This window comes from Buteo buteo, chromosome 19, assembly GCF_964188355.1.
Source record: "Buteo buteo chromosome 19, bButBut1.hap1.1, whole genome shotgun sequence".
Lineage (NCBI taxonomy): Eukaryota > Metazoa > Chordata > Aves > Accipitriformes > Accipitridae > Buteo > Buteo buteo.
Genome location: NC_134189.1, coordinates 13,679,865 through 13,704,732, shown reverse-complemented (window position 1 = coordinate 13,704,732; position 24,868 = coordinate 13,679,865). Strand labels below are relative to the sequence as shown.

Below are 24,868 nucleotides of genomic sequence, written 5' to 3'. Positions count from 1 at the left end.
GACCACCTAACTTATGGTGCTTAGGGAGCTATCATTAATTAACATTAATATATTCAGAGATGATCTAAGGAATCAGAGTCAGAGATTTTTCTATGGATTCATATAAAGATACAATCTCTATTAGAGTTCAGGGAAAGTTAAAAGAAACTTTTCCTAGGCAAAAGGAATGATTTATCCTGGCTAGCAAGCTAATGGAAAATATAACCAGCTTTGGGTAGTTCTAATGTTTTTTATTATTTTTTCTTTTGTGCGTTTTAACTAGCTTTCTGGAAAAACATATTGGAATTAAAAGGAAAATGAAATATAACTGTATTATATCACAAATGTTGATGCCAGAATATTGTAGTGTGTTTTTTTTAAAAGTGTTGTGATAGAAAAATGACAAGAAAAATTAAATACTGGTCAGAAAATCTGGATGTAGGTCTTTTAAAGAGCTCTTTGTACTGAAATGTATGTCACACGGTTATTTTACCATTGAACCAACACAGGACAAGACCTGTGGTACTTTGTATTCCTACTATTAGCTGTTATTGTTATTGTAACAATAATTTACAGTCAAATAAGAAAACAGGACTCCTTCTCTAAAAGCCTTGAAACCCACCAAGGTTTTGGGTATGTGATAGCCTGCAGTAATTAAAAGCATGATACACTCCTCAGTGTAGTCAGGGAGACGCTGTGCCCCACCATTTTAAAGTGAGCTCTAAACATTTTCACTCAGAAGGACTCCAGACAGGTTTGTGCATCAAGTCTTACAGCTCTAGGGCTATCTAAGCCTCTTTTTGCTGCTTTTACAATTAGCTTTTAAGAATTTGCTCTCCTGGATTCTTTATCTTCTGTTTCTCATATTTTAATTAACTAGCATCTATGTGGTTAAATTTATACAGTAAGGCAAATTTGGTTTTACGCTACTCTTAAATCTCCCCTGCATTAAAATATATTCTGATTATTCCATGCACCTGGAATAATATCAGAGGCCAAGTACAACTAGTAGTTTTGCGGAAATCACAATATTGAGGTATTTCCTCAAAACTGGGTAGTATGGAGAGTCTTTCAAAGTGGGAACTACACGCTTTCTTCTTATTGTGCTAATATTGCTAGTCATCAGTAACAGCTCAAATACTCAGGTAAACTGAGGAAGGAGTCATTTGCATTTACTATCCCCTTTTCTGTAAAAAATACATACTTTTTTTTTCTGTTTGCCCATATTTTGTACAGATTTCCTTACAGCAAAAGTTGTACAGTTACCAAAATCACCTCTTTAAATGGGCAAATTGCCTTATGAACTCTGGAAATGCACTCAGAATACCAACATTTTTAAGCCAAAAGAGAAAAAAAAAAGAGGCCCCATCTTCATGACAAAAATATAGATAAATAAAAACAAAATAACCCTGTTCAAACATGGTTGTGGACAGATAGTCTTACCATACTTCTTTCTCACCAACACAGGGTGAAAAACATGCACTAGAATTGTTGATTAAGCATGGGAGGTGATCAAATTCAAATCGATCTCAGCCTAAGTGGGGAGGAGTTCAGGGCAGCTCTCCTGATGTTCACCAAAGGCAAAATAAAGCACTAGCATTTGCCACTGCTACAGCTCACAACCATGCTTCAACGTGGCTTCTGCATAGAGAAGCTGGGGCCACCGTGGTGCATTACCTGGATTATTCTAGCGATAAACCACCACCAGATATTAAAAAAAGCAAACTAAATCTCCCCCCCCCACCCCCCATCAATTTTATCAGTAGTTTTTCCAAAAAGAAAACAAGTCATATATACATACACATACACACACACAGGGATAGCTCAGGACTACGTACAACTTCTAGGATGGCAGCAGTAAGGGTATGACAACACAAGATGTCAAAAGAAGCCGCTGTGCTTCTCCAGCCCTTTGCTACATAATTTGGAGGCCTCTGCTACCCAGACAGCATTTGAGAAAGAGGGAGAGAGAAGGAGAGAAGGAGGGAGATGTTTTCTGCCTCTTCCAGAAGGTTTGGGTAAATGAACTTGCAAGTTCTAGGAATTGCAAAGATTTGTGTCCAGTGGCAGCTGATGGCCAAAATCTGAGCAGCAAAGGGCATGGAAGCAGAGAGAACCAGACAGGTAGAGACAGACAGACAGACAGACAGATGCAGCGACAGAGATGAATGCCAGTCCCAACTGAGGTGCAGGCTAGATGTATGTCGTCCTTCCACTGATCCTTGCTCCCATTGCGGGGGGGTGTGTGTATAGGACTGTGTCACAGGGGCCGACGGCTCCAGTCCTTGCACAGGCGAAATGCCCTGGGGCAGTTCTGCCTGAATAAGGATCGCAGTATTTAAGCCACTGGTTCTCTGCCTTCAGACACATTGATTGAGGGTGAAAATGAACTTGTGAGGTTTAGTGTGGCTGGAGACGAGGGAAAGGAAAACAAGGGAGAAAAGGAAGAAAGGCAGGGGGTGGGTTAAAAGGGAGAAGTGCAGGAGAAGGTGAGGGGGAGACTTGAGTATAGGCTGTCAGATATTCCAAAGAATGGGAGCAAGAGCCCATGACAAATCATAAGAAGCCTCTTGATACCAAAAGCAAGATGACTGTAAGGAAAGGGCCCATGCGCCTGGTTTAAGCCTGAGCTGCTTTACTTCAGAAATAAAGACGACTAAAGGAGAAATTACTGCACAGGTCTCCAAGTATTCTTGGGAGCTGAACACTTTGGTACCTCTCTGGCCTTACTGCATCAGTACTCAGGAATCAACCAAGCTGCAACCCTCTGCTGACCTCCTACCAGAATTTGGAAACCTTTTCAGAAGTGCAAGATATAAAGTACTCAGCTCTCCTAAATATCTGCTAGACAAACGTCAAACCACTACCCAGCAGGCCTGGGCACAACAGAACAGACCAACAATTTCTAGGGGAAGTAATACAGCAAGATGGGTTTGGGGTTTCTCTAACCTTCTTCGTGGGGGTGCTACTTTCTGAAGCGCCCAGGTCCTATGTCTCCCAGATGCCAGCATGGATTAGATCACACACAACATTGTACTTTCCTTTTTTTCTCCTCCTGTGACCTCTCCCATTAAAAAACCCCACCATTTCCATCAACCCTCAAACCAGCTGCAATGCTCACTTGTAGGAAAATGTGTACTGTTTACAGCAGGAGGGCAACTTATGCAGGGAAATACTCCATTAATTCACAAAAACCTGCAAGTCCCCAACTCCCTATCCCTGATAGTTCTCATCTTGTACCCATGCACACCCCCTGGCTCATCACATCTGCTGTATTGCATAGCATACCTGTCACAGGTACCTCCTCCTCCTCTGTACCTCCTGCAGTGTTCACAGACACGCTCAGACATGCAGGTACGGTCACTGAGTGGAACAGGTGGGATGGATACCAGTCCAGATGGTTTTGCTCAGTCATCCTCATGCACTCCCAGACACAGCTGACGAACACAGAGGTACCCGCACATGCAGACACACTCAGAGGCACTGGCAGAAGCCCTTGGCGACAGGCTCACAGGTAGGCACAAACCTTCCCTTCCTGACATCCTTTCAAGACAGACAGACAGAATCAAACACACGACATCCCCACTGTCACTGGTACCTACACCGGTGCTCTGGACACACACATGCTCCCACCTGAACATGCCTCCGTAACTCTCACACAACTGCACGCCATGAACTGCCCACTGCGGCTGGATGGGCCAACCTCTCGGCTGGCTGCAGGGATGCATCCAGCTCAGTGAGCACTGCTATGAGCATCGCTTTGGTGGCAAATAAAGACTCAGCCACAGTGAATCTTTGGTCTGACACTGTCAGGGGAAAGGGTGAAGGAAAAAGGACCCAATGGACCAGAGAGGTGTCGGCTCTTCTCTCTGACTGAGAGGAAGGAGGTTACATTAGCAGCTTTTCCCAGGGTCTGACTCTTTTCTTTCATCTCTTTGGGCACTGTAGCACAGAGCACAAATCGAACTTGATTTCCCCCTTTGATACAGCACAACAAATAGTAATGAGCAACTTTCTTTGCCTGGAGGAAGGGACAGCAGGCTGTAAGTCAGCTTCACAGCACTCAACTCCAGGCTGTGTCTGCTGATGTGGAAAGGAAGGGAATGCAAGCCTGTGTGTGGGGCTACTTCTGGGATGATATATTCCAAATTTGCTGGCTTTTATTCAATTCCTATAATACTTTCTTTGCTATTATTATTATTATAATAGGTAGTAATAATTTTTACCACCTTAATGTTTTCTTCTAAGGACCTTAAAGTGTTTTGTAAACACTAATGACAATGCTTTCTTAACATAGGGAATAATAACAATCTCTAATTTACTGATGGGGAGACTGAGGTGTAGGTATCTAGTCAAAGTCCAAGGAATACAACCCACAGGCCCAACCTCCCAGGCCCCATATATTACATCATCTTTCATTTTATTCCCCGAAAGTCGTTCTTGGTCTTAGCACTTGAAGAGAGTTGACACATGGTAGATGTGGTCTCTGCCTTGGAAATTCTTTTTCTAATAGCAGATTAAAAAGTCCTCCCCTCCCTCTGGAGTTACTTAAGAAGTGGCTTAAGAGTGGCCCAAAATAGAATCATTGAATATTTCCAGAAATTTTTGCAAAAAATCTTTATTTTGTGGCCAGGAAATTAAGTGTGTAACACTTACTGAGAAGCAAAAGCTCTGAAAATGCAGCTTGAAAGTAAGGCAATTTAAAAGTGAGTTTGGCAGAAACTGTGCCACACTCAAGTTTTCAAACCCACTAGATTTTAACCCGCCTGGTGCCTTTTGCACTTACTCAGTTGTATGAGATGCATCTCCATGTGTCTGTGGAGCTTGTTGGGGGGACTTGGGTGATGTTCCCAAGTTGCAGCAAGAAAGTGGGCCTAACATGATGCAACTGGACTTTTCACTTGATATATCTCCTCACTGTGGAGGTATTTTAAGTAGAGACTTCCTAAAGGACTCGGAAATGCTGAAGGCAACCTGGGGGCCTACCTCATGAGTACATGCCTTCTTACTATTTTTGAATGCACAGCCATGCTAACAAAAATATGCTGAGCTTGACATGCAACTGTACACTCACCCACAGGCATGCAGATGAACATGCCTGCATACAGGAAACTCTCAGATATAAACACCCACCCATAAGCAGATCAAACTTGCACAGTGAGATAGCCACATTGGCTCAGAAAACATGTTAATGGACTCAGTTACATACACAACAACCCGTGTGTCTCCATCAACAACCATTCGGAACGCAAATACATATGAAATACGTATGCTTGCATACACACTCTCTTCCCCCCCACGGATTCATGTCTGTACACTCTCCCATGGATTTGTAGCCCATACACAGGCATCCAAACACATTCAGGAACATATACTACAACCAATGGAGTGCACACACAAAGACCCACCCATGCACACTCACATATATCTTAACGAAGGTTTTGGTCTGGGAAATCCCTTTTCAAGAAACAAAAATAATTGTCAAAAGGAAAAAACAGAGCACGGGGATCTGCACAAATAGATGCAAGCACATACCTACACGCACGCTGTGGAGCCTGTCAGTCAGGGTTCCCACCACAACTACAGCTCTTGCAGCTCAGCCCCTGCTGGGTCTGCTTCCCCTGAATGCAAACGTCTGGTGAACCTCACAGAGATTTCAGGCTTACATGTCTATGTCCACATGTCAAACTAACCTGTGCCAGGTGTATCCATCTTCCCTGACTGACCACAATGAAAACTGTCCTTTAGCTCCAAAAGCAGCACCTTCCAAGACCCTACCACAAACTTTCTTCAGCTTCTAAGGAGCTGGGCAGAAACATCTTACCTGCACCTGACCAGTCTAAACATCTCCAGTTAGTGGAGTTTATTGGCATTTTAGGGTTTATTTTTTCTTTCTTTTTCAGACTCCAGGTCTCTTGGAACAAGACAAGACAGTGTACAGAAACACAAGGCAGGGTTTGCTCAAACCCACAAACAGCAAGAAAGCAACAAGCTCCTGAGGAGAAGGGGAGAAGTGTTATCTGATAAACTGCCTCACACTGCTTGGGAAGATGACAACTCTCCATCCAAGATGGGCTGCTACTTCCAAAGCCCATTTGCTACAGATGTAACATATCAAGTGCTGCTAGCAGGAAGGGAATCCGACAGGACAAACCAACATACAAAACATTCTCTTATTCAATAAGGGTTATAAGTGCAAAGGGATTTCAGAACATTTCAGAACAAACTCCATCCATAGCTGCTGCTTATTTATCAGTGCATCAAAAGATTGTGCAAGTTTTTAGTAACAAACATTAGAAACTAGTAGCAAAGGACTTGCCTAGATAAAAAGAGAAGATTTAAACATGCCAGGTAACAAAAAGACGTGTGCAGAAATCTGTAAAAACTGTATAGAAGGAAAGGATTCTTTAGAGGAAACAGAGGGACCATTATGCAATGCTCGTCATAACCCTTACTAAAAGAGTCAGGGCCACTCCTGCTGCCTCCTCAACTAAGACAGGTGATGGTGGTTTGGACAGAGGCACAACCTCATTTTTCAGAGACTTCTATAACCAAAAACTGGATTCTGGGCCTTGGCTGACATGAACTTGAATTTAGACAGGGAATGGAAAAGAGAGGGAGCCTTGTCAGTGGTAATTAAGCACACCAGTATGGCTAGCCCTGGAGACTGAAGATCAGAACATAGCACAATTAGCAGCAGCGTGACCTTCTTGACAACATGCTGAGAGTGAATGCCATTTATCCTGCTTAAATTTAGCATCTGAGAGCTGGGTGTCTAGACAAACCTAACAAACCTAGACACTCACCAGTCACTGGATGGGTACCTCCAAAGAGCAATTCATTTCCCCTGTCACAGACATGTACAGGGAGGCACAGGTTGGCCTGGGGAGGTGTGCGTTTCTCTCTACTAACAGTAAGAGGAGGCCTGGGTGACTATCTGTCTTCCTCTCAGATGACTGAAGTTTAATGAGATGTGTATCAAAGTGCCTTAACCCATGATGTAAAAAGTTCTTTAATTTATAGGAAATTACTGTGAATTTCTTCAAAAGGATGCATTAGATTTTCCCTCCAGTACAGGGTTTCTGACTACAATAGACCTCCATTCATTTATCAAAACACAAGGATTTCCTTCCTTTCTGCTTGGAAGACTTTTGTACAGATTCAAATACATTGGTCAGGAAAGTCTTGTTGATGTTTATCATAATTCATCTCCAGTTAACTGTACTTATTTCCTGAATTACTGTGTACAGTTCTGCCTCTGTGGATGAGAATCGAACTTTCTCATAATCTGAAGGCTATTGCCAGGTTCCCCATTTAGTTTTCTTGTGACAAGTGTGGCATAAAAAAAGGTTTTAATTTCATTCTTTAAAATTAACAACTTCAGCCTGCTGATCACTGTAACTTCCCTCTAAAAAGTCAGCACATTTCTAATGTCTCTCTAGTAAAAGGGTAACCAAAATTGTTTACAACATTCTGGAGGAAATGTTGTAAACAATTTTTTGTGTCCAGAAAGTAGGACATCTAAGAGATGTAAAATAGAAGTTCATTTCCAGTTAGAAACTATTTTCCATTCTCTCAAAAGGCAAGGAAAATAGACTAGTGTCAAATGAAATATTTCATTTATTAAAAATCAAAATATTACAACTTGGATAAATGTCCCTGTTTCAGAACTAAAAAAAAAGTCATGTTGAACAGAAATTAAACTAGAACCAAGATATGAAAACATTTTGTTTGGAAAGTTCCAAGTACGGCATTTTGATTTTTTTCAAAATGTCACCTACATTTTTCCCTAAACACAGCACTGAATGAAAACTATGTTGTCACTTTTCTGCTTGCGATGGATTGCCTCTACAGTACACAACAATTCCAAGCTGGAATGTTTATTCAACAGCCACATCATTTTGCAAATTCATGATTGATTTGCTCTTCATTAACATATTTACAGCAATTTTCTTTCAATCTTTCTATTTTCCTGGCCTTGCTAAGCTGGATTCTGCAGTGCAATTTCTGTCTGTGCTCATAAACCCAGTGGGTCCTTTGTAGTCTTTCTTTTGAGAATCTGTGTGTTTCCTGCCTGTCCTTTGTCTGTTTAACCTGTAATTCTACATCCATCTACCTCCAAAGAAAGACAGAGGAGAAAGTTTGCCTGATGTGATTTATTCCTTGAACACCAGCTGCTCATTTCAGTCTCCGTGGCTCATTCAGTCCTTCACCTGTCTGCTGAGATGGGCACCAGCGGGGCCAATCAGTGTCAATTGTGCTGGTGGAATTTGTGAGATGGAGCAAACCGGGTTGCAAACCCAAAACCCTGGGTTGAACCTCTGGCGCTTTGTTTTTCTTTGGGCTTTCTGTTTTGTTTTTATTTTTTCTACCTTTTTTCAAATTAGAAACCAAACATTGGGAGAACGTTCATCTAAATAGAGATGATTTGGTCTTTATTTCTTTCGGAGGAAGCCTTCGTGAGGAGGCACAGGGAGGATTCCTGGTTTGGTTCCCGCAGTTCCACCTCGAAAGAACTGACCTTTAGATCTCTGTGGGGTGGAGAGTATTGAACTGCCATGGGAAGCAAAGCATAACAATGTGTAGACCAAAGTGCTGGCCTGGGACTACTCTAGCAGCTTCCCATGGCACAAAGAGCTTTTTCACTTACACTCCACGTTTCCCATCACTTTTCCTGCTATACAGTTTAATTCATGCCAGGCGGATTATGAGGGGAAGAAAATGATGCAACGGTCAAAAAGTCCTTTAAGTCGTTCCAAAAATTAAAACAGAAGAAAACAAAACAAAACAAAAAAAGAGAGCTTCAAAACTAATCAAAAAGCTCTGAAAACAAACTCAAAAGAAAGTAGGAAGGGGGAGGGGAAAAAAAAAAGAACCCGGGAAAGACAAATGAATGTTAGAGCAGGCACGATCATGGACAGACGCCAGCTACTTACGTTCACCTCGGTGATTGCTATATCAACAATGCTACCCACAACAATCAAGGCGTCAAATGTATTCCATGCATCACAGAAATAGTGCTGCATGTGGCAGAGAAGCCAAGGAAAGAGAGAGAGAAAGGAAGAGAAAGAAAGAATATGAGAGAGAGAGAGAGGAGGGAGAGAGAGAGAGGGAAAGGGAGAAAAGAGGGAAAAAAAGTAAAAAGTAAAATAAAATAAAATAAAAAAACAAAATAAAACAAAGGCATGAAAGAGGGAGAGAAGAGGAAAAAAATAAGAAAAGAAAGAGGTTACGTGGGCATATTAAATAGTCTCTTACCACTCTACAGTATTGGTTGCTCAAACCTCTGTAACGTTTCACATGATGGAGGGTATCAACAAAAGCCTGGTTAGTCAGAAAGTTACACTCAAGCATGTCTACCTTTTGGAGGGAAAAAAAGCACACACACCCCAAACTCTGTGCGCTTTCACCAGTCACAGCCTTGGGGCGAGCTATGACAAGTGAAAAAGAAGGAGGCATTTCCCCCCCTCCTTTTTTTTTCCCTGGGAGAAGGAGAAGGACGACGGCAAGTTCAATAAAAGCATGACTAGAGGGAAAAAAACCAGAAAAAAAAAAAGAGAGAGAAAGAAAGAGAGAAAGAGAGAAGGAACAGCAGAGGAGGAGGAGGTGGTGGTATCCTGGGGAGGGTAGAGTAATACTCACATTAGTTTCACTGAGAATGACGTCTATAATGCTGCCAATTACGATGAGGAAGTCAAAAACATTCCAAGGATCACTAAAGTAACCCTACATAAGGAAGGGGCAGGCAGGATGGGGATTAAAAAGGAATGTTAGACAGACAAAAACAGTTCAAAATTACCATTAGAATTACTGCCCTGATACCTCAAGGGGTTTTCCTCTTAGTCTACTTGTTTTGCCTCAAGCTGTAGCCCAGTCCTGGGATTCCTGACTTGTGTGAGCAGCCCCTATCCAGCAAATGCGATCCCAGTGCAGCCACCCCTCCCCTCCGACTCTGGGACGGGGGTGAAGGGAAGCCACACAGATCGCTTCGAGCATGTCTGCTCACAGGAGTAGGGCTTGTGGGACCAGCTCCTCCAGACATCTCCGATTCCTAGCAACACAGCACCCTTCCCCATTTGGCTTAGATTTGGCTGGGGGAAGAGTACAGGAATGGTATCATACGGTTCTCTCAAAAAACGGCTCCCCTTCTGCCAGTGTGAATATCAATCCACCAGTCCATGTACCAGAGGTAACGCTCTGTGCTGGCGCTGGGAACGGCTGGCTGCCACGTCATGACGGAGCAGAGGGCACAGTCAAGCTGGGGATGTGCTATTTAAACCTCACTGGTTGTCACCTTTATCTTTACCCAGCCACAATGAGTATTATGACAGTCATTAGCCTAACAGTTTCTATTACTAATGCTTTAGCTCCTGTCTTAAAACTACAGAGCAGGACTGGTATTTCTGTTACTCTGAAAGCACGTCTGCACCACAAAACAAAGGTGTGAATGTAGCGCGTGCTGGCGCATCCCACGAGGACGGGGTAAGAATGAGAGCAAAGTTGGCTTTAGCATGTGCTCAGAACACGACCTGTTGCTCACTCATGCTACAGGTAGTGCCACAGCATCACTGTCACGTTAGCTGTCTAGGACAAGCCATGGCAGATCCGCTAGCATGTGCTAAACTCATACCTTCACTTTGCTGGGCAGAATCACTTCAGGGGCTATCTCAAACACCTCATTGTCCTAAGCGGCACCCAGGAGATGCTAATCAGCACTGCTTACTGTCCCCATCCTGCATGATTTTTGGCTGGATAGGCTGTAAGGATACAGGACCCTTTTGGAAAAGGTTCTGTTCAGCCCAGAAGATGGGCTTCTGTATGTAAACTTCCTGTATAAGTCAATGTCATGAGCAAAGAAAATTTATCTTGGCTCACTGAACACCTGTGCTAACGTCTTCCCCTTGTTCTGCAGTCTTAAAAGGAGGTGAACATACAAAATCCTCTGTACTCCTTTTATGTGTTTGGTTTTGTGAGTATGGGCTAATCTGACCTCCCTGTTTCCCAGCTGCAGCATGTCTCCAGTGAGACTGAACCCAAGTTGCACTGCGACTGCTATTCTTAGCCAGGGAGTCAGGTCATGGGTAAAGTGTGAGACTGTGTTCCCAGGCAGTGTTGCAGAAAGTGAAAAAAAAAAATAATAAAAAAAAATCCCGGCACTGGCACTGCACAAGCCAGGCTTGGGAACCTGAAATTACTGTGGGTTCAACCATCACTTGGAGCAGGCACTGGCAAAAATGTCTTTCTACATGTTGAAACACTGCCTCCAGGATGCTCTGAGACTCACAGTTATAAACTGTATTATGCTTGGGGCAGGGGGAAAAAAAAAAAAAGGGGGGGGGGTTGAAGCAGAGAAAGCTACTGCCCAGCTCGTTCCACACCAGTGAAGGGAGCTGGTAGAGTGAACTTTGAAATCTTCTCCTCAAAACCAACAACCCCCCTCTTTATTCTGCAGCCTGAAATAGGCAACTCTTAGCAGATCTACACTAGGAGGAGTAATCATCCCATGGCTACACATTACTACGCAATTAGCTACAACAGGGAGGAAGGAAACAGGAGCAAAAGCAAATTCAGAGAATATTATTATTCAGCGTCCAGCCTAGAAAATACACAACAAATATTAGAATGAATTCAGCGGTGATGTCCAGCATCGTTAGCAACCAGATGGACCTGGAATAAAACTGTAATTAGACTTCACCAAGAGGAAGGGGAGGGAGAGAACAGCAGATTAAATTGTAGAGGCAAACGCATTTTGAATAAATAAAGGACAGACACAGATCATACAGAGTTGCAAAAAGTGCCTTTGCAGCCTGATGCGACCTTGGCAGACAGTACACTTGCAGGATCAAAGAGAACAGAGTAGAAGACAACAGACCCAATCCTCCTGCCCCTGTTCACGTGCACAGTCCTGCTGTAGGCAATGGCACTGCTCACATGCCAAATGAATACATACATCCAATAGCATGGCTATCTTCCATTTCCTTCTCAAATTGCATGGTTCAGGAACTATTAAGGATTTCAGCAGGAACCCAAAGAACTCCAAAAAAACAGAATTTGCTTTTGGGCAGTTGCAAAGGTGAAGATCCAAAACATGTTGTTCAGGTTTTGCCCATGAAAATGATGACTATTTTTAAATCTGTGGTGATGGATAAGTGGTTATTTTTTATTATGATTGGCATCATACTGCAAAGAATGTTTTTGGCGTAACCAAATTCACAATTTCTTTTTACTGATCAACTTCTTAGGTACAGCCCAATAGCCATTGCTGCTGGTAAAACAGCATTTGCTGTTGGGACAAAACCCAGGTGACAAGTAGCATCACATCCTGTCCTCAGACGACCGCTGAAGCCAGTGAACTAAATTTGGCTCCCAGTTGCAGTAATGCAACTTCACTGGAAGCAATGATACTGTACTGATACAGCTGGCACATCTCAGGAGAGATTCAGGCCTGGAAAGAAAAGGTCCCTTTTTCATTGCCATCACAAATAGCTGCTTTGGACATTTGTGACCACACAGAATATCTGGAGTCACTCTGCTCACTTTGGTGGTGTTGCTCCAGATTTATACTGTGAGCTCTTTCTCCCGGGATGCTCTGCTGAGTCTCATCAGCCAGCTCCTTGCTTGAAAGTCATGGGCTGGTCTGCTCTGGGATCACAGAAAGAGCATTACCGTGGTCTGTTATTGTGTGGCTGTAAGGTGGACTCAGAGAGCTCTTCTCTTCCTCCTGTACCTCTTAGATGAGTGATAGAGAGGAGCCGTGGATATGAATGCAGTTTTACTCAACCCCACATCCAATATGCCAGTGTTGATTTAAGGAAACACATGAATTTCAAAGCCTTCCTTTCCTCCTCATCTGCTCCCTCTGTGTTTCAAACAGAAGGGTGAAAAATAGGAAGATATTATTCATAGTAAGAGAGCTCAAAGAAAACAGAGAATATAGATGCTTCATTTGTGTGCAAGGTAATGGAATCCTTCCTTAAAAAGCCACCCTCCTTAGAGACATTTACCTACAAACAGCCATGTGGTTACTTGGCTTTGGATCAGACCTCATAATCTTGTCAGGAATTATGACTACATATTGAGAGTGAAGTACACCCCTTCAAGACTTGCCTCTTGTGACCTCAAAGTGCATCTTCAAGCCACATTCCTCACTGGAGGGTACCAGGGTGGCTAATGAAAGACAAGCTGAATGAAGGAAGAGCTTTCACTCTAATAAAAAGGTTGTATTTCCAAACTATTTTTCCCACCAGAAAGTTCTGTATACTTTTCCCAAGGGGGTGGAGGTCTGACTGGAAATGAATTGATGGCACTGTTTGTTTTTGCAGTACAGGAATTTAGAGTGTAATACCATATTTTACCCTTAAAGGGAGACGCTTGACCCTGATGTAGTTGTATAATTGCATGCCACATAATGGCAGCCTCAGGGGCTTACTGGGGAATGGTAGTCACCCTCTCTTGTGGGATGTCTTTGGAGATCCATGAAGCTTTTGGGGAGAAAAGAGGACAGAAAGAGACCAGGAGGATTGGACTGAATTTTCAGGAAGCATGAAATAGCCCCACCATTAGAGCACATTTTTTCCCCTTTTATTTCCCCAAAGGTAGCAAAAGATAGCGTATCATTACATGATCAATAAGTTAATGAAAGGCTGAGCATAAATATGCAGTAGCTGACTGGAATGGAATCTCATTTGTGTGAGGGGAGCAGACATCATAGCATTTCAGAATGAGTATGCCAATCATTTTTAGGTTTCCTAGTTGCTGAGATTAGCTATCAAAGAAGCTAGGGTTTGTTTTGGTACTCATGGAGCCATTGAAATCTCTGGAGACCATTTCTTTTACTTTTTGTGAAGATGAGATCCTAAATGCAGTATCTAAGAAGCCTCATTAACGGCAGAGAAAATTGCCCACTGGAGTCTATCTCAAGGTCTGAGTTGAGTCACCTGGGGCCCATAATAAGAACGTGCGCTGGCCAGGGAACTGTGCGTCTACACTGAAGCACAGAAATCCTCAGGGGAAGGGTGCTGTTGAGTCATGGTACCAGCGGCGTTTTGAGCATCCAGCCCTGTGGGAGCTGCAGGGTCACTTGTGTGTTAATTGATGTGCAGTTATTTATCTGCTTAGTCCCAGGTTTTCATTTCCGTCTCTTACGAGGTGGCTGGCAAAATTCAACAAACCCCTCTCAGAGAAAAGTCTCTAAAGATGAAGAGCACAGCAAGGGTCAAGGCTATTCACTGGGTGGGATCTGAATGTAGGTCAGATGGTTCCCAGTGGAAGAAGATGCTGCAACGTCATGGGAAAAAAGGCAAAGGCATGCATGCATGCCTGCATGTATATACGTATGAATATAGAAATGAAGCATCAAGGAGGAGAAACTAGGGCATATAGATAACTACACAGCCTAAAAGGAAAGCAAACTACAGGAGAACCTTGCTATCGCTTATCTGAAATAAATCTGCACGTTAAAACGGCAAAAAGAAGCATCAATCTTAATCAGCTGGAAAGAGTACATTGGAAGGACAGAAAGGGGCTGATACCCTGATATTCAGTGTGATTTCTTAGCAAAAATTTCCTGCTGATTGTAAAGGGCACCAAAGCAGACTTTGCTGGGGATTTGCAAAATGAGATGAAGTGCTAGTCTGGTTGATGGTTGCTTAGTATGTGAGTTTGTTTCTGAAAATGCTGCAGGCTATTTGGAGCTGTGAAAGTCAGTTCTCAGACTTCATTAAAAGAGGCTTTCCCTGAAAGTATTTTTGCAAAAGGGACAGTTTCATTGGACAACAATATCGAATGAAATGACCTTTACACTGTACCATGACTCTTGGCATATCTTGTCACAGCAGATTTGAGTGATTTGCATGTATCCTGAACAATCTTACAAAGCTACAATAGCTCCTGACACCAAATGGAGATTTGTTTCAGATGCAAGTTCTGTTATGCTAAGACACCATTTAGCCATAACAGCAATCAGCAAAATTAGCAGAACCTAATAGAGAAGGAAGAAAGTGGAGGATGCAGCTGCTTGGAGCTCCTGACAGGCTGCAGGAAAACAGCATCTATTTGCATACTATCTATCAGCTCTCATCCATTGATGGATTAATTCTGAGACACAGACTCCCTGCAGTTCACCTACCAGTTGCTGTAATGACTCACTGCTGCAGGGAATTGCACAAGGCCCCCCTGTACTCCGTCAAATCTTTCCGCAGACAAGGGAGTGAGGAGAGGAGCTTTCCAGCTCCCCATACTATTCCAAATATCTGGTCAGTTCTGAAGAAGCCCCCTGCCACTCTGCTTATTCCACAAGAAAACAAGACCAAGTTGTAGACCAAGATAGGCGCTCAATAATTTTGATGTTTTCCTTTATCCTCGCTCACTGTTTCATGCTCGGTCTCACAATGAGGGTGTCGGTGAAAACAGAGAGGTGTCCCTTGGGGTCTGAGGGCCTGCCTGGACATACTGGACACTCTGCTTGACAGAAACAAAGGAGTTGGAGGGCTTGAATGGCTCTGTGATCTGGAAAAAGACTCCAAATATTTATTTCTAGGTCACTGGTATAAAACTGGGGTACCTTGTTGCTGGTCAGAAGTGGCCACCTTCTGATTATTGTTTGAGAGCCTGTAGGTCCTAAAGCAAACTTTGGGTCTCACCTGTGCTTCTAGTGGACAAGTATCTCCATCACAGGAAAAAAAAGAAAAAAAAACCCACTGCCTGAACCAAGGTCCCCAAGCCACCATTTGACAAACTTAAACATTTACAGAGGCTGGCACTATATAATCTCCTGTGTCACAACAGACCCTTTTTTATGCTCTCTGCACCTACTGACAATTGACAACATCGGGGGACATGCCTAGAAAAGTCTTTATCATACCCGTTCTGTGAACTGAGAATTCCCATTTCCAGATGTTGCAAAGCAGTTCATTCCACCAGAATTGTATTTTCAAGATGGTCCCATGAGCCCCTTCATGCCCACCTACGTGGTGGTACAGTTATTTTACATCTCTCCATATTTTATTTACTGTAAAGTGGCTAGTAGTACACAAGCACTCAGCCATGTGGAAGGCTTGAAGTGCAATGTTATGTCCCAGGTCCTCCAAAGACTGGGAAAGAAGCATGGCAAAGGCAATATGGAAGCTTTTATTATGGAAGCATCTCTTAGAGGTGGCAAAGATTGTATTTCAAGACACCATGCTGAGAAGGCCTGAGGAAATGATAACAGTAAAACATGCTGAAATGGGATGATTCAGTTAGCTGACCCTGATGTCATTTTTGGCCTGGGTTGCTCTTAGCTGCCTTTGAAGGGAGGGTGAGTAATGCCTCGGAACAGTAATGCCTAAGGGCCCCTTGGTAGAAATGCATGAAAATGGAGGGAGAGTAACAGAAAGCTCTTTTATAAATTCTGCTGTCCACCTAGAAATAGAAGCTAAATGTTCTTGACTTTCCTACAGGTATGTTGTGGCACAGTGATACGCTGTGAGGAGTTGGGCCCTTTTCCTCATGAACAGCAATTACATTGCAATCATTTAACAATTACTGCCCTGCAGTCAGGAACCAGACTTGTTCTTAGCAAAGAGAAATAAAATCAACACCAGTCTTACCAGAAAGACTGGAAAGTGAATGTGATGGCTTGCTATGTCTGAACAGGTCATTTATCACAGAATGCGTTCTGTGAGAATTTTGCTGTCAAATTCCATTAGGAAGAAGCTGTAAATGCTCAAAGACTTTGCAAGGTCCAGAAAAAGCTGGTCTTGATGAGAGCCAACAAGTAACTCTTAAAGGCAATAAACCAAACCAGCAACATGAAACAGTCCTATGAAAAGAGCAAAAGGATGAGCTTTGCTGTTTAAGATAGTCTATCTTCTAAAGTTGGACTGACATCCCAGCCCAGGGAAGAATGGTTCAAAAGAAGTAAAACTCAACCTGTAAGAACAGAAGTGACACATCTTTCAGAGTGAAGAGCCATTTATTGTTGTGGGAAGATGAGGCAGTGGCAAGTAATGGGTGAAGAAGCATTCTGAATATGGGGCTGGACTTGGAATAGCTTCCCTGTCTCCATATGCACCATGGGAAAAGGCTATGGACTGCTCTGACATGGTTGCTGTGTGGGTAGTGGTACTTACTGGAAGAAAGACACAATCTTCTAGAAATAGGCTGGTAAGTATGAGCAATAGGTTTTTGAATAGTTTCTTTTTTATAAGTTACCTCCATTTTCAGAAAAAGCTTGATTTTCTATGGATTAGAGTAGTTAATAAAATAATGCTTCCTTTCATGTAATCCATCAGTCATAACTTTCCAAAAGAGGATGGTTACTCTCATTTTACACTTGGGGAAGCAGAAATGTAGAAAACTAAAGTTTCCAAGGTCCTACAAAAGCCAGATGCATGATAGAGAAGAGAAATCAACTCTCTTAGACCGCAACTGGGTAAACATTTGGCAGTGGAAATGTAATTTCCTAACATGATGAACAATTCTTAACAGGGGCTGTATCACAGTCTATTATCTGGTATCATTCTTACGTGAAGAGAAGATTCACGTCTATGAGAACTTTTGACCCTTTAAAACAACCTCACATGAAGTGATAGAGGGTTGGGATTTTTCTTCTGAGTGAGACCACGTCACTTTTCCCTGGAACTGTTCCCTTTACATGCTGCTGCCGATGCTGTCGATGCTGTTGTGAATGAGACCCCAGTTCACCATCCCACTGGGCTTTTAACACTGTGTGAATAATTTTCTGTATTAAATAATTAAGTGTAATAGCTAATAAAGTACTTCCCACACTGTTGCATTGTGCAGTCATATCATTATTTTTGATCATTTATAATGACATTAAAACCCCCAAGTGCCAGACTGAAAATAAATCTGTCACAATGTTGCAGCAATATGCAAATTCTCTGGGTACGTTTGCTGTGAAGGAAAAGGTCCTCTTTCATTGAAGCTCTTATACAGCTTCTTTAACAGTTTCTTCTGCCTACTGAATTCTCCATTGATCCTTCAGAAAGCTGGAGGATTGCATAGCTCTGGCTGATCAGTGTTAGAAATTTCACACATTCTGTGTAGCAATTAGAGGATCTATTTGTGTGCAGAAAATTGCTGGCCTTGTCCTCCAGGAAGGAGAACATCCTGCATTTAAACAATGAATGCAACATGGGAAGTAGCAGATCAAACAGCCTTTTTGTCACTCACCAATTGATTCCACCACATCATGAAAGGACAAGTTTTTTGCATGAAGAGGGAAGTTTGTTCTGTATACTCATTTCATTCTTGGCCTCTTTTTTGGGGCCACTAACAAAGAAACCAATCAAGATCCACTCTGCTCATGCCTTTCTGCAACATATATTTTCCACCAGGAAATGGGAAAGAGACAAGGATACTTCATACAGGATGTCAACCAGTGTTCAGAAAGAAGGCTTTGATGATTCCTGACCCAGATTCAACTAGAGGTATGAGGTAGGATTTACTGTGAAATTATGTTTCTCATCATCTGTCTAGTTTCTTCTGTTACATTCACCTACCAAATGTTTTTCACACTGCATGAATTGTTTAGGTGGAGTTACGCCTATGCCATCTCAGAATATAAGCATATGCACAATAGAAAAACTTTAGTCTGGCACTACTTTCTTCTCCTTCAAAGTGTCAGGAATGGCCAGACTTCTCCTCCCACGCACGCTCAGGAACTGGTGAGGAACTCAGTGAAATCTAGAAATATCAAAGATTCCCTGTACTTTTACATCACAGAGAAGACAGTTATTTGCTTGCCTCATTTGTAGAAACTGTTGCTAAATCAACCTCATTCCTGAGTGTTCTGTTGCAATTTTCTTTTTCTGTACTAACTGGAAGATTTGTTTTTCAAGGCTCTACAGTTACACCAAGTATACTGTTTAACTTGATTGGCCAGCACGCTAAAACACCAGGATGTGGTTCCTCTTTCTTTGAGTGTCACTGCCTTGTAACTTGCTGGCAGCACAGACACCTGAGGAGTTTTGATTTAAGGCCCAGAATAACAAAAGTAGCTGCTTTGGCCCTTGGCTAGTGGGATGCCCTTCCGTGTTCTGTGAGAAAGTCTCAGCGCTGAGCTGCTGTGAGAGTGCTGTGGCACAGACTGTGCTACAAGAGGCTCAGTTACTTTCTTAGCCTCTCTTCTCTCTTCTTTCTCTGTGACGTATGGACAGATAGAAATTCTGTCAGGCAAGCAGCATCCAGGAGCAAGTTTACCTGATGATTCTCTGTTCCAACCTACTGATAGGTATAAAGGACTGGAATGACGTGATCATCTATGTCCAGAATAATTATCCCAAGTATTTCTTCACATCAAAGCCACCTAAACATGCTGCTCTGACCTACAGTACTTTTAGTACTTTTGCAGAAAGGGCTTAGAAAAGGGGCTTATTCTTTGTCCCAGACCTGAGAACATGAAAGACTATGTGGTCAAACCTCCACGTGATATCTATGCTATGCAAAATGCGTGGAACTCCTGGCAGACAAGTAATCACAGCAAAGAGAAAGCAGAGGAGTGATTAATGAGGGGTTAAGATTTTTTCCCTTTTCTAGTGTATTTCCAAACCCCTTGAGCCTGATTCAGCAATTCCTTGAGAGCCTCAGACTGACTGCATGCATACAATGCAGTGTCTGGTCGTGCGCTACAGAGATGTCAGGGATTTCTGGTCATATGGCTGCTGGGATTGTTGGAGCAGCTGAGATTAATTCCATCTGGGCTACTGGCTATACAGAAGATCCAGAAAAATATACAGTATGTTCAGACTTCACCCAGAAAAAAATTTGGGGTGAAAAAGGAAAGCATTTCCGGGGTAAGATGCTGATGCATTTTGCAATGGGGCTGAGATTAATTCACAGAAGTAGGGAAATATATTCGCCCCAACTTTTTTTGCAAACCATTCTCATGAGACAGTATACAGGGAAGCTCTGTGGCTGAGATACTGATGTGTTTGAACGTGGAGACCTGGGATGTCTGCCAGAGAACTTCAATAAAATGTAGAAGCACAAAAAGATGTTCATTAGCTTAAAAGCTATGGGTTTTAATTCAGTTTTTAATTTTCTAAAAATCCCTTTCCATGTTTACTTTTCCTTTCAGCCCTGTTTCTGTTTTTCTTTTCCTTGCATCATTTTTTGTCCAATTGTTTCTGTCTTCATTTCGTTAATACTTTCCTCTTTCAGGGTCTTTGGTTTATTTTTTTTCTTTATGCCTTGAAGGATATTCTGTCCATTCCCACTCTCCGCTATCTGTGTATGGCTTTTCCTCCCCTCCAGGTTTGGTTTCTCTCTTCCCCCCCAGACATGGTCCTTCCTGTTTGTTTAGTTCTCTCACTTTCTTCAGTTCACACACTCTCTTACCTGACTATTCCTAGCTGTCTCCATGATCATTATTTCTTACCCAACATAAAACAGAGCTCACTCTTCTTTTTTGTTGAATGGGATATTTTTTTTTCGCCACCCACAGATCCTGAAACATAGTAGCTTTCTCACCCCTTCTTTTGCCTTTCAAAACACTTGTTCCAGCCAAAGGCAGGGTGGTGGTTGGAGACAGCCCTTCCCGTTGCACTGGGTAGGTGACTCAGTCAGCAAATACTCCATGTCTAGATGCTGCCCCTCCAAAACAGAAAGGGTAATACTGAAGCTGAGGAGAGGAAACAACTAGATGACTACTTAGGTTAAGAAACTGCCAAAACCAGCAGAGAAAGTCTGCAAAGTGAGAGCCATTTGACAACCAGAATTGTGTGGCCAAACTCCATGACGGAGGCAGCTGCCTGCACCATGGGCTCACATATACTTACACAACCTAAACTACTAATTTAGACCACCATAGTTCATCCCAGACCATGTGATTTTTAACTAAATACAATTCCTGTGTCTGTTGGATGGACCTGAAGTGTTTTCCTGTGCTGAATCAAAACCCATCAATTGTAACCCGTTTTCCTGACATTTTTGTATCAGTGCAGAATGCCTGTACTTTGCTTTCTCCATATAAGCTGGAGAAATAAAACACTGTGATGAATGATACCAGGGCAGCATCCTAAGCTATACAGGTATTTCTAAAAGTACTAGACTGAAGAAGTATAAAAAGCATTAGATTTCCAAAATTAACCAACCTTGTTCCTGTGGTGCAAGGGGATAGATTGGATATAAATTTCAGTTGTTTGTGAAAATGCTGAAGCCTCTATCCTGACCAAGGAATGACAGATTATGGTTATGGTGAGAAAGAAGTATGCAAGTAATATGAAGTAGTCAGTGTGACTTCAGGAGAGGCTGCTCAAAGATCTGTTTATAGGCATAAATGTACGAGAAATGGAGTAGTAAAAAGGGAACAAAGAGTCATTTTGCAAGTTTGAGAAGAGATATCAGTGCATCAAATGCATGATAAATGCTGATTGAGAGGAGCTTAAAGAGGAATATAGAATGGCAAATGCATCAGGGGAAAAAGAAACACCAGGGACGCATAGATCCATCAGTAAACGGAGACTAAGAAATAACCATGGGCAACACTCATGACTTCCACTACTCAGAGGGTCATAGCTCTTCCTGGGATCACATGGGATTATATGCCTTGTGCTGAATGTGAAACTTGTTTGAAACAGTGCACAGAAGTCTGAACTCAGCTACATGAAAATGACATTAAAGAATTGCAAGGATTCAGAGTAAAGTAGCAGTGATAAATGAGGTACTGAACTAACTATCTGAGGCAGGACAGATGGCGTTGTTACAGGCTGCTTTACAAGTAACATCCATAAACACCCAGGGAAGAAAGGTGCTGACAGTGTCTGGTAAATGGAATAGACTTGTGATCTGTAGTCTCTCTGACAGTCATAGTTCCACAGAGTAAATCCCCAAGATTCCCTTTCCACACATAGACCTGGATTTGACAAAATAGATGAACATGTGCTTTACTTTATGCACAGGAGTAGTTCCACTGGTATGTCTTCCCTAGTTTGAGATGACAGGGACAGCGGCAGAAAATTCATTGCTCTCAGATTACTAGTCCTGCCCTAGCTAATAAGGGGATAGATGAAATGTTTCCTGAAAGAAAAAGTAGATGTGGTTCATCAGTAAAACAGTCCATTCCAGGGACCTGGAAAGATCTGAAATTCCTGGAGGAATATCCATCCCCATATTAGCACATACGTTGACAGATGGCGCAGCTTCATACGAATAGGAATTTTAAGTCACTGTCTTCGAGTTGAAAAGATAAACCCCAGGCAGGTTTTGTAGAGCAGCTGATCCTTCATGGACTGGTGCTTGTGGGGATTCTTTCTTTAGAAGCTAGGACAGTGGTAGCTGTGAGCACCCCAGACAGCACAGCACCTCTCATTCCCTTTAGTAGTTTTCTCTGGAAAAAACACCAAGCAGCAGCAGCTTGCTCCACATAGGAACTGGAAAATAGCTCACCAGACTGGCTGGAGAATTTATAAAATTAGAAAAACAAAGCAGCAAAAGGCCTTGGCTCAACAGCATTACTTTTAGACTGTCTGTCTCTTTGAAGTAACTAGTCTTGAATCAGTTTAAGAACGTCAGCCAAGACAAACACTCAGGTCCATTTGGGAGCTTTGCTTCAGAGCAGCACATTAATACTCTGTAAGGAGATGCAGGGCATGTAGTGGATGTTTTCTTTATCAGCAGCCCTAATCATCCCAAAACTCTCTTGCTCACTGTTAGCACACCCTCCTGTCAAGACTGCATCAGACATAGATGAGGTGTCTTACACAGTGCTTAGATTTATCCTGCAAAAAACCTGGGATAACTGATCCTCTCCTCCAGAAAATGCGCCACACAGAAACACTGGGGTTTTCAGAGGCTGGCCTTGTCCCTGCCTGGCATGCACTATCTATACCAGCAGCAGCTGCTTCAGTTAACGTACCCCTCTTTCTCTGTAGCCTCCCTGGAGACTAAACAAACCAAAACACTGTTCACAGAAGATGGCCAATAAAAAGGACAGGTATCAAAGGGACTTGCTGCCTAGAGCAACCAATCTCAACAGTAACAGTATGTTTGGTTAGGAAAGCCCTTGTCTTTGTACCCCCTTCACATACTTTCTGTAAGTGTTAGGAGATGAGCCCTGACTCAGACTTGGCTCCTTATTCCTACAGCTGGCCTGACAATGAGTAAATCCTTGCTCTTAGCACAAGAACTACTTGCAGGGCTGGATTATCCATGCTGATTCTTTGCAGTCAGGCAGATATGTGGTCCTACTTAATGTCTGTGCAACTGACTGTGTTTGCTTTTTTTCACTTTCACTGTCAAGAGTAGCAAATAAGAAGGACATGTCTCCTCAGAGAGTGGAAGTGAAGAAAAAAAACCTGGATACAGTAAAAAATCTATCCAGAGGCTGCCACCTTTTCTGTTCTTATGCATGTAATACACAGGTAGCACTGTAGTGCATTATATTACTTCATATAATAGTGATTGCCACACCGCTGCCTGCAGCAGGAACTCTGCATATTAGGCTTCCCCCAAAGCTGTTCTGCATGGGCACATCCCTGTGGTGACTTCTGCAAGAAGGCAGGGCGATAGCAGCTCTGAGTACCTCAGAGATCTGTCCCATTTCCATTAGCAATTCTCTCTGGTAAAGGTATGAATAAACAGCAGCTTGTTCTACCTTGCACAGATGGAGAAAACCATGATTCTCTGTTGCTGCTGCAGACCATTCATTCCAAGGTGCCTTTAGGAAGTGGCTGTGCAAGGGAGAGCTCTGTGGTGGCTGCTTCAGAGTTACAAGGCCGTTACTGCATTGCTTGCTGTAGTTGAGGGTTAGCTGCAGCACCGACTGCTGGGTTAAGCACCACAAAGTTGGAGAAAACAGAGCGAATTTTACCAGCTTCACTTCTGTGCTCAGTTCTGTTCTGCCACATTCTCCTGGGGCTTGTTGCGAGGACACACCACCTTCAGCTAACCAAGTTTCCTGCTTTCTTATTGTCAGTCATAAATCTCACAGTTGCCTCATTTTAGGGTACTCTTCAGAGAGAAAAGAGTGATGTTTGGGCACAAATTCAAAACGAGACAAAGCAGCTTAAACAAAGGCTGGTTTGTGTTTTATTGCTCAGGAAATAGACAAATCTGTCTTCAGCAGAGATCTCATGAGCATTTAAACTTGCCATTTCACAACTGAGAAACACTAATATCACTTGGCATCTTCTTTGTCTGAGGGACTTGGGTGGTTAGAGGGGAGGGGATGATGGCTGTGCTGTAGTGATGTTCACCTAGGTGACAATGAAATCCTTTTGGACTTTTCCAGCTGGTGTTCCTGGGGACAACCTCCATCTGCAAATGTAGTTTGTTTTTATACCTTGAGTGATAGGAGAACACAAGGTCTGGCCAAGCAGAGGACTGAGGTAGCAACTTTCTCCGTGCTGGGAGATTCCCACATCAGGACATATTCTAGGCAAATTCAACTTCAGTGACAATGTGCTACCTAAAGAGAAGCAGATTGTGTCCCCCAGTGTTGGTCCACATCAGTCCAAGTGGTCATCTGGGAGAGGGGGTTTCCTTCTCTGGAGAGCAGGTTGAGTCAATATGGAGCACGGAAAGAAGGCTGCAGGCCAAATCCTTGTACGGAACAGACAATGGCAAGTTACACAAGCAATTTTGATGTTTCCAAACTTGAGTCACTGAACTGGTGCTTGACATAATCCAGTGTGAACATACTGCTGGAGGCAAGTCTTTTTGCTGTATTAGTTATTTTCATAAGTTCATTCCTGTTTTTCTTCCCTGTAAATCCTGTGGTTCCTTTTTTTTTTTTCCCTGAAGGTATTTAATTAAAATAGCAGTTTAAGAGTTAGTACGGATTTTGGCATACAGGCCAGACTAGGATTTGAAACAGATTTATTCTTTTTGCTGGCTATTCTTTCAGGATGGGCAGGACCCAACCTGAAGTTGTTGTCTGATCCTTAGT

At 42.7% G+C, this 24,868-nt stretch overlaps 1 protein-coding gene across 12 annotated transcripts in view; it reads right to left on the bottom strand.

Moving 5' to 3' along the window:
• Window positions 1-24,868, bottom strand: part of CACNA1C (calcium voltage-gated channel subunit alpha1 C) — a 490,124-nt gene that overhangs the window by 47,462 nt on the left and 417,794 nt on the right. For 8 of the 12 annotated variants that reach the window (XM_075051188.1, XM_075051198.1, XM_075051193.1 and 5 more), the window contains exon 30: window positions 9,622-9,705. In XM_075051188.1, the coding sequence (XP_074907289.1) occupies window positions 9,622-9,705 (84 nt within the window). Of the gene's footprint in view, window positions 1-8,915; window positions 9,000-9,621; window positions 9,706-24,868 lie in introns of all 12 variants that reach the window. The other 4 variants (XM_075051189.1, XM_075051192.1, XM_075051195.1 and 1 more) reach the window with 2 other exon arrangements.